The following is a 10761-nucleotide window of genomic DNA, read 5'->3' as shown; positions in this document are numbered from 1 at the left end:
GTTTCTAGATAATTTAGCTCCTCCCACTATTTCTATTGAACCTCCTCCTCCTTTACAAAATGTAAATTTTGAAGACCTAAATTCGCTTTTTACAATAGAAGAGTTAAAAGGGGTAGTACAAAACTTAAAAGATTCTTCTCCCGGTTTAGATGGCATTCCATATTCTTTCTTTCAACATGCTGATGAGGAAATTTTACAATACTACCTCAAGTTAGTAAACCAAATTTTAATAACTGGTAATTTACCCACTTCATGGAGAAAACAAAAAGTTATTCCAGTACCAAAACCCAACAAACCCCCATCTTTGGCTACATCATATCGACCCATTGTTCTATCCTCTGTTTTATTAAAGATTGCGGAACATTTAGCGAAAAACAGACTAGAATGGTTTGTAGAAAAACATAACCTCCTTTCGAATACACAGTTTGGATTCCGCAAAGGTAGAGGTACCATAGATAATATTGCCATATTAACCACAGATATACGCACAGCATTCACAGAAAATAAATCTGTTGTTGCATCTTTTTTGGATATAAATTCTGCATATGATAATATTATTATAAGTATCCTAAAGGAAAAGCTAATTCAATTTGGTTTGCCTTTAAGTTTAGTAAATTTCATTATTAATATTTTAATAGAAAGAATAATAATTTTAAATAACTCTTTGGAAACTAGAACTGTTCGAAAAGGCATTCCTCAGGGGTCAGTCTTAAGTCCACTACTTTACGATATATACACATCCGACTTAGAAAATTGTCTAGATTTAAGTATCATAAAATTACTTCAATATGCAGATGACAAGGCTATTTATGTAATCAATAGTTCGATAAATATTGCATGTAGAGATCTTATTAGCGCTTTGAAACAGTTAAAATCTTGGATGGACAAGCATGGCTTAGACTTGTCCATCAATAAAAGTTCCGTCGTCTTATTTACCCGTATGCGTATGCCTCCTCCTATTACTATTATTTATGATGGAGTGCCAATTCCCGTTAAAGACAAAGTCAAATTTTTAGGGCTATATTTAGATGGAAAATTAAATGGCAACGCACACATCGATTACATCTGTTCCAAATGTGAGCGGCTTCTAAATATGTTAAGGTGTTTATCTGGTGTCTGGTGGGGATCACATCCATTTACTATGAAATTAATTTATAATGCAATAATTAGGAGTGTCCTAGATTATGGCACTTTTCTTTTGGAGCCGTGTAGCGTAACTGGTCTACAAAAAATGGACAAAATACAAGCGAAAGCCTTGCGTATAATCTGCGGAGCTATGAGATCATCTCCAATAAACGCACTTCAGTTGGAATGTTGCGAACCTCCTCTTCAACTCCGTCGACAATATCTGGCGGATAAATATTTTGTTCGTTGTTATCAATTTAAAAATCATCCCTTAATTCCAAAACTTAGAACTTTATTTCAACTGTGTCATAGTAATAATAAATACTGGCATCATAAATCTCATCCCTTACTTCTTAATAGTTATCGTAAATTCTTAGTAATTGACGCCCCCACTTTTCGTTCTCAAACTTTTCCATTATTTGATTCAGTATATGAAGCTCTAACGCTTGTGCCAGATATTAGACTTGACATTGGCATTCAAAAAACAGATACATATTTTGCTAACAATATATTTAAGTACATCACGAATAACAATTGGCAGGGTTACCACCACATGTATACAGATGCATCTAAGGATACTACAGATAGTTGTGTTGGAGTTGGTGTCTACCATTTACAATATAATATTGTACAAAAAGTAAAGTTTCCGCCTGAAACATCTGTTTTTACAGGAGAGTGTTACGGCCTTTTTAAGGCTCTTGAGTATATTTTACTTGGCAGACTTAAAGAGACTCTAATATTTACAGATTCTTTAAGCTCTCTACAATCCCTGATTAAATTTCCTTTTAAATCAAAAAATTGTTATCCAATTATTGTCCAAGTTAGAAACCTTCTATATCAATGTAAACTTCAAGGCTTTTCAATAACATTTATATGGATACCTAGCCATTGCGGAATTGTTGGCAATGAAATTGCCGACAAATTGGCAAAAGAGGCTGTTTTCAGTGGTGATTTGTTCCCTTTTAATAATTATGCGCATGATTTGGCTGCTCTGGCACGGAGTTCCCTATTGAAATCTTGGAATAAGTCGTGGGCCTTGAGTAGTCAAACAAAAGCTATACAGTATCGTAAAATTCAACCAGAGATCCCTACTAAGCCCTGGTTTTCTAAAATATTCCTCTCTAAAAATATAACAACATCAATTATTCGGATGAGACTGGGTCATATGTGCATTCCAACGCATCTTAGGAGAATTGGCGTTAAAGATGATGATTTATGTGACTGTGGAGAAGTAGGTGACTTAAACCACATTATCCTATCGTGTTCCCTCCATGATCATTCCCAACTGTATAATAAACTGTCTTTAATCCCTATTCCATTTCCTACTTCTGTAAATATACTACTTGCTTCCAATGATAAATATGTATATAATTGTATATCTAATTACTTATCATTAAATAATATTAATATTTAGAATAAGTTATATGTCATTTAGTTTATTGTAGAATTTAACTATTTACCACACTGTTTTAATTAACTTTCTTCCAAATTCCGTTTCCTTTTATTCCTTCCGCCGTTCCTTACCTTTTTACCCTGTCTGTGGCACAATACGCATCCTTTGTGTCAAGTTGCCAAAATAGAAGAAAAAAAAAAAAAAAAAATCTGTCACTTCTTTCATTTTATTTTCAAAATTCGTAGGGTCCATGTGATTTTTTGCGTAAATAATAAATAATGACGACTACAACAACTAAAAAGAAGCGCGTTTCTAAAAGAAATAAAGCAGCATGGCGTAAACATTGTGATATTACCGATGTCGAAGCGTATCTCGAAGACCAGAGGCTAGAAGAACGACTCGGGTAGGTTATGTTTTGGAACATGTTTTCTTATAATTTTATAACTTTTTTAGGTTCATTTTTATTAACTTAAATTGTTTTTGAGGTGCAATTTACAATGTATGTTCCAGAAAGAAAGTTTCAATACTTTGAATGATGGTCTATATGTCGTAGGTCGTACGATGTCGTAGGATGATTTGATAAATCGAATTTTCGCGAAAATTCTAGGGATTTCGCGAAAACACGGATTTATCAAATCATCCTACGACATATACATAACATAGGTAGGCAACTTACAGGCGGACTGCGGTTGGTCTGCGGACCGCGAAAGGTCGGATCGTGGACTGCGAAATATTGTAATAAGAGGTCCAGAAAAACACATACTTGTCCTATAATACAATTATATTTTTTTCTGGACTTTAAAATTTTCCCACAGTATTCGGACCCCACCTAAAATTACTTGCCAACCCCTGCTCTATAAGATGCACCAAAATAAATTAATGTACTCCAATTATTATATTTTAGTAAATTTGAAGAAAAGGCCAATGAAGAGCTCTTTATCATAGACACAGCTGGTGATGAAAAGAAGGAGCAAAAAGTTGAAGATAAGCCAAATGTTAAACAACTATCACTTAAGCAAAAGAAAAGGGCCCAATTAGCAGAAACACCAAAGTGTTTTGAAGTTCTACTACCTGCATCAAAGGTAAATTGTTTAGCACTAATGCCCTATATATAGCATGAATAAGGGATTATTAAACTTGTAAATTATCTTTTCAGTTTACAAAAATACAGATTGAAAAGCCCAAAAACATTGTTCAAAACTTACATATTTAATGTTAAATCCATGTGTTTGAGGCATTCTTTGGCCTTTCTTAAGGTTTATTATTTAGCAGAACCACAAAACTCAACAATATCTAGCATAAAATGTTCACTAAAAATCTTTATTAACATTTTCTTACATGAAATATGCAGACTGATTCCTTTGTTATGACCAAGTAGGTCGGACCTAAGTTCTAACTTGACACGCTTTTCACACTTATACTGGTTGTAAGGCTCTCTCCACTAGTATAGATCTCAATGTGTGCAACTAACACATTTGAATCTAAAGCATTATAGAGACCTGGACTTCTCATTTATATTCACAAAAATTAAAACATAATAAAATTTAAGTAGCTCAGGGACACTTACTGTCTTAACATAAAAGATTTAAACATCTATTGAACAGTTGTTTTGAGACCATTGTGTACTGAATTTTTTTCTAATCAACTGATCAACAGGTATTTAAATCTTTTGTAGTAAGACCGTTAGTATTTTCGGCCTAGTGTGTTTAGACACAAACTGCTACTATTGTAAAATGAAGATGTAGATTAACACTGTTGCTTATTAGTGTTATAAAACAATACTTTCAGGTGCCTGATCCCAATGCCAAGAGGAACCATGTGAACCCAGCTGGCACCAAACCAACAGCCCTATCCAAGGTGTCAGATAAAAGAAAATATGAAAAAGGCACCCTCGCCAAGAGAGTGGAACTGATTAAAAAGAATAAAAAGATAGCATACGAGAAGAAGAAGAAGTCTAAATCTGTTAGACAGACTTTTGATAAAAATTTGTGGGGAGATGATGGTAATAAAAGTTTTCGTTTTTAGGGTTCCGTAGCCAAATGGCAAAAAACGGAACCCTTATAGATTCGTCATGTATGTCTGTCTGTCTGTCTGTCTGTCTGCCTGTCTGTCCGTCCGTCCGTCCGTATGTCACAGCCACTTTTCTCCAAAACTATAAGAGCTATACTATTGAAACTTGGTAAGTAGATGTAATCTGTGAACCGCATTAGGATTTTGATAGAAAATATCAAAAATTTTAGGGGTCCCCATAGATACAACTGAAATAAAAAAAAATTTTTTCGCGTAACCTATGCGTGTGGCGTATCTATGGATAGGTCTTCAAAAATGATATTGAGGTTTCTTACATCATTTTTTTCTAACCTGAATAGTTTGCGAGAGAGACCCTTCCAAAGTGGTAAAATGTGTGTCCCCCCCCTCTAACTTCTAAAGTAGGGGCATGATAATTCTAAAAAAAATATATGATGTACATTACTATAAAAACTACCAACGAAAATTGGTTTGAACGAGATCTAGCACGTAGTTTTTTTTTATACGTCATAAATGGTAAAATCTTATTGCTGCTGCGGAACCCTTCATGGGCGAGTCCAACTCGCACTTGGCCGGTTTTTATATTTTGGTTGATCATATAAATAATGAGCTCTTTAATATATGAAGTATATACATATATTGTAATTTATTTGCTTACACATTAATTTAAAAAACTTTTTTACACACTTGTTCACTAAATGTTGTATAGCCTGTTTTAATATGCTATTAAACAACAAAGTTATGTTTTTCTTTTATATAGAATAAAAGCTTTACTGAACATTATTGTTTTTCAGTGCCAGAAGCTAAAGGTATCCCAGCGACGCTGTGTGGTGAGTTCATATCGCCGGAAGCTCAGCTGCACAATGTGCCGACGACCAAACGTCTCCGACCCAAGCCCGCTCTGCCCAAGACTGTCGTCACCAGAGCCGCAGTAGAGCTGCCCCACCCAGGTGTCAGCTACAACCCATCATTCCAGGTTTGTGATTGCTATATTATGATTTAATGTGTATTAAAAAATCACTACATATTGTTTGTCGCGTCAAAGTTCAATTATCGCACGCAAACCATGATTTTTCAGACTTTTCCTGTCTCAAACTTCAAAGTATCATTATACCAAAATTATTTAAATTGGTTCTGTTATTTAAACATTAAGAGGTAACAGACTGACAGACAAATCTCATTTATAATATTAGCAGGGATTCACTAGATATTGCCCGTTTGTTTTTTACTACCACACAATCAATCATTAAATGCGTTTTGGTATATTGATTCTCAAATACTGTTTTACTTGTAATCGTAATTTTATCGACTTTTGCCCAACTGTGGGCGCTGCGCGTATATTTGCTGTCGAGCATGAATGTTGTCGAATCCGACTCACTGTTTCGAGCCCCATCCAATTCTTAAAAAAAATCTACCTTTAAATTGAAACTTTCCAGGAGCACCAGGAACTCCTCCAAGAGGTGGTAAAGCACGAGCAGGTGATGATGAGGAAGGAGGCGCACCTGCACCGCGTCACCACCGGCATGTTCAGCCGCGTCACGCAGCAGGAGAAGGAGGTAAGGCCCTGTCTACATGTCCACGTCTCGACGTCGTCATCGTGCGGTAACGTGGCACGTTACGTTGCAAATTTACGTTAACGTAACGTGAAAATGCACGTCACGACGACGCAACGTTGCACGTCGCCGTGCCTTGTAAAATTCTGCCTATTGGATTTCTTCAAAATGGGTTTACTGCTGAAAAAATTGGAATCAAATCTTTTCAGAATGTCTAACTTAAATATTTAATTTTTAATGATACTTGTTTACCGCATTGGCGCGTTGCGTTGTTGTGGGTGTTGAAACAGGCAGAATAGAAGGGTGAATGAAAAATGACGTGCTGTGCTATCATAATTTAATATGCGTTCCAACAACTCAACGCAATAAGGCAAGTCGGAAATGTCGCCTTGCTCTTAGGCTTCTTAAGATGCGCTTACATGAGTTACACTAGCAATCATTGCGGCAGTAATTGCTCGGCGACTCGAATGGACCGATCTGGAGCAATTAGTGGAGCAATGTGGAGCAATTTCATTTGGGCGATATTGCTCCAGATAATTCATATCGCTCAATGTCGCAGATATATCCTATGGGCTTGAAAATTCCAGGCAAATTGTATTGCGCAATATTGCTGCTTATTGTCGCAAATTGCTTGATGTAGCCGTGACGGTCGTCGACGAACGTTAGTTGCCTGTATAAGCGCACCATTACATGAGCAATAATTGCTCGGCGACTCGAATGGACTGATCTGGAGCAATTAGTGGAGCAATATGGAGTAATTTCAATAAATTGCGGCAATTATTTCGGCGATATTGCTTCTAATTGCTCGAGATATTTAATACAGACGAACGGCTCATCTGCAGTTGTATCTGCCGACTGCCATTGGCAAGTGCCGTTCGTCTGTTATAAGAAGCCTTACAGTGCATACAGACTCTTATCTGAAGAACCTTTATGTAACATAAGGACGAAAACGACATTTCCAAGTCACTCTATTCCTCTATCCCCCAAATTCCAGAAACAATGGCGCGAGGAAATGAGCGCCGGTCTCCCTTTGCCCCACAAACCAGAGGATGACAAGGACGAACAGCCCTCTGACAACGAGTACAGAGCCATCAACCCCCCCGTCCAGAATAAGAAGAAAGACCACAAGGCGAGAAGGAAACAGAAGGAGCGGCTGGCTGAGAAAGAGAGGCTGAAGAGAGAGAAGATTGATAAGAAGAAGATTACGGATATATACAAGTGAGTAACGCTAGTTAAACTGAGAGACCTTAAAGCTGCAAATTATTATTATCTTAAGAGCTCGGGTGCAATCCAGATAATTTCCCATACGAGAATATTTACCATAATATTATTTGAGTTATTATTCAGCTTATGATAGTAATTACCTAGGTTATAATATATCCAATAATATCCAATATTTACATACTAAATTGTAATCGTTCATATTTTTTGGTATGTATTTTGCAGTGAATATTTGTACAGGTAATTACTATCATAAATTGAATAATAACTCAAATATGGTAAATTATCTTGGTATTATGATGGCACCCGGACTCTTAAGACCTTTGTAACTTAATTCTGGCAATAAATGATTTTTGATAAAGTAGCATTTAGGATATTGGCCGATCTGGGTCCATTTTCTAGCAGGCTTTGTTCAGCAAATAAAAAGGCCATTTTCATAAACTCATTTTGTGGTTACTGACTAAATTAATCACAAATAAACTGTATCCTGTATAAACCGTCTTACTCATAAAAAAGTTACAATTAATGTAATCTGTTTTTATCTTTTTATTATATATTTATTGTAAAAACGTTTTTAATTGTAAGGTGTGTACTGTGTAGTGTATGGATTATCGTTTATCACTATGAATCGTTCATCACTATGAATCGTTCTATCATTGATTTTATTATGTAAATGCCATTTCCAGCAATTATTTGTTGATTTAGGTTTAGTTTAAAATGAATATTTGACTCTAAAGTCCTTTTCATAGAAGACTCTAAACAAAAAAAATGAACTGTTTACCAGGTTGCGCAAACTGAAAGCAGCCGTTGTAGAGAAGGAGAAGAAACAAGTGGTATTAAGAGAAAAGAGGCAAAAGAAGAAGGAAGAAGTGGCAGAGAAGGCCACTCCCGCGCTCAACGCCATCAAGCCCAAACCACGGGAGCCGGACTTTGTGGACCCCAAAGACTTGAGCGGGGATCTTAGGACCGTGAGACATAGTAGTGAGTATTTAAAAACACACCCAATGGTCGAAATTCGACCTTACCTGCAACGACATTAGGACTACTACCTATATTTTGTAAAAAATATTGACTTCATCATAGTTTTTTTCAATTCTTGTCTCTGGGACTCAGCTGATCTCAGACTGGCCATTTAATCATTGTCTAATAGTATCTTCAATTAAATAAAAAAAAACAATAATCCATTTTCAATTTGTCAACTTGTTGTCAACAGACTTCAACCATAAATCACCATATAAACTATAACTGTGAGAAATTTCATGCACCTACGTTTCCCCATTTTTCGTAAAAAGGGTTACAAAGTTTTTCTCCCACGTATTAATATATAGATTTTGAATAGATTATACAATAATACTTTCAATATGGTCTCTCCACTGGTTCTTTTTATTTCTATTTAATTATCTTCTTTTGGCTCCCCGTTTAGAGTATTGACTATTTCAGATTTAATTTAAAAAAAAACAATCCATTTTTAATTTGACAATGGACTTCAACCATAAACAAAAGAGTATAATTCGCGTGTATAGGCTTGTCATTCAAAAAGATGGTAGTGTGCACATTGTAGTGTGTGTAATGTTTTATTTGTTAAAAAAATGTGTGATAAAAGCATAAAATTTCACAATAATATTAGCTCGATGCACTTCTTCACCATATTTAAAAATATAACTGTGCAAAATTTCATTCACCTACGTTTCCGCATTTTTCGTCTAAAGGGATCCAAAGTTTATCGCTCGCGTATTAATATAATATTGTAATAATATTAAGGGCCTGTTTCACCACTTTCTGATAAAGTGCCGAATAGGCTATTTACGTAGGCTAATTACAACTTTTTTGACAGATTATCCATACTTGATCTGTCAAGTTAATTGGTGGATAGCCTATTCGTCACATATCAGGAAGTGGTGAAACAGGCCCATACTTACTTAACTTATTTTCCATTTCCAGCCAACCTCCTCCGCGAACGGTACGAATCTCTCCAGCACCGTGGTGCTCTCGCCGCAGCCAAGATCATGATGAAGAAGCGTCGCAAGGTCAAGAGCTACTTTAAACCCGGCCACAAGGTCACCGACAGTGACGTCCAGAAGGTCATTGACAAGGCCTCAGGGAAGGTCACCAAGGCCTCCAGGAAGAATGGCCTCGGAACGGTCTTGAGGTCAGCCGGGAAACGATGAGATAGATGAGATGGTAATAAAGATTATATGGTTATCTAAATTTGTTTTTGTCTCGATAAAATTAATTTTTGTATAAACAGTTTGCTTTTAATATTCTTTTGTTCGAGCTAGAAAGTAGTAAAATATCACATGGTACATGCAATAATAGCTTGCCCCAAGTATAAGCTTGAGCACACATACTTTTTGCTTGGCTAGTTCCATAACCGAAAGTAGGCATGTAGACTTAACATTAAAAAAAGTTAAAAATACTTTAGTCCAAAGATCATGAATAAAATAAAACATTTTATATCAAAACTTTATTCCAAATATTAAATCTATAAAGCTTAAATTGCTATCTTAATATATTACAAGAATAGATTCGTAAAAATATAGGTAACCACAATACTTAAGGTAACTGGAAGAACATAAAATAAATTAAGTAATTAACTATAACTAACCTACCGTCATTTTACAAAGGGGCCGTAACTTAGCAATCCAATATTGAACTCTATTTATTACACTAGAAGGAACATGTTTCATTGCAAGATATTTTGAGCTGCAATGGAAATAATTATTTATTTTTAAGATCTTATTATGTGGAAAATAAAGTTCAATTTTAAATTACTACGTTAAAGCAGCGACTCGGGTCTCGAATTAACAGACTCTAAGGCCCGGGCGCGCACTAGCGGCCAGGCCGCGGCGGCCATCGAAAGTATGGTGTGGCCGCAGGTCGCGTTGCGGCCAGGTCCGAGTCGTCTATGGCGGTTTCATACGAAGGTACAGTTCAACAAGGCTTAATTTGAACGTGGCGAGAAATGGAACTAAACGCTTCTATCATAGATAAACGTCATTTTTGACATGTGTTTGACAGTAATTCTCCTTTACCAGCAGCGCTCCCGTCAATGTCACCCACGTTCAAATAAAGCCTTGTCGAACTGTATCTATCTCGATGGCCGCCGCGGCTTGGCCGCTAGTGCACGCCCGGGCTAAGGCTCAACTTACACTGGGGCAGAGTCAAGCATCGCGACGCATCCCACGCCTCAGTGTGAGTTGAGCCGTTATAATATGTGGAGTTTCTTATACACATCTATGTAGGTAAGCAAATCTCTTGAACCTATAATAAAATACAACTAAATAGTGAAACTTCTGTAGAAGTTAGAACTGCTTAAATGGCGATACCTATAAGAATTATCTACAAATTACATTTAGATCACATTTATACAATAGTCGTGTGAATAGTGCTGTTCTATTTAAAAAATGCAGTTACTATCTAACTCAGGTACCATCAAGTTAG

At 36.1% G+C, this 10761-nt stretch overlaps 1 protein-coding gene across 1 annotated transcript; it reads left to right on the top strand.

Annotated features, from left to right (window-relative positions):
- Positions 1–2733: 2733 nt before the first annotated feature.
- Positions 2734–9523, top strand: LOC121736279 (ribosome biogenesis protein NOP53). Its single transcript, XM_042127372.1, has 8 exons — positions 2734–2921; positions 3423–3600; positions 4307–4520; positions 5341–5522; positions 5983–6102; positions 7094–7317; positions 8105–8301; positions 9262–9523. Exons 1-8 carry the CDS (start codon positions 2797–2799, stop codon positions 9486–9488), a joined length of 1467 nt encoding a protein of 488 aa, XP_041983306.1. The 5' UTR covers positions 2734–2796; the 3' UTR covers positions 9489–9523.
- The last annotated feature ends 1238 nt before the right edge of the window (positions 9524–10761 follow it).

This window comes from Aricia agestis, chromosome 18 (genome assembly GCF_905147365.1).
Source record: "Aricia agestis chromosome 18, ilAriAges1.1, whole genome shotgun sequence".
Classification (NCBI taxonomy): Eukaryota; Metazoa; Arthropoda; class Insecta; order Lepidoptera; family Lycaenidae; genus Aricia; species Aricia agestis.
The sequence above is the reverse complement of the archived record's forward strand: the minus strand, read 5'-3'. Positions and strand labels throughout refer to the sequence as shown.

Coding starts and splice junctions, on each gene's coding strand:
- LOC121736279 (XM_042127372.1), top strand. CDS start 2,797: ATGACGACTACAACAACTAAAAAGAAGCGCGTTTCTAAAAGAAATAAA. Junction 4,521..5,340: donor AAATTTGTGGGGAGATGATG/GTAATAAAAGTT, acceptor ATTGTTTTTCAG/TGCCAGAAGCTAAAGGTATC. Junction 6,103..7,093: donor TCACGCAGCAGGAGAAGGAG/GTAAGGCCCTGT, acceptor CCCAAATTCCAG/AAACAATGGCGCGAGGAAAT.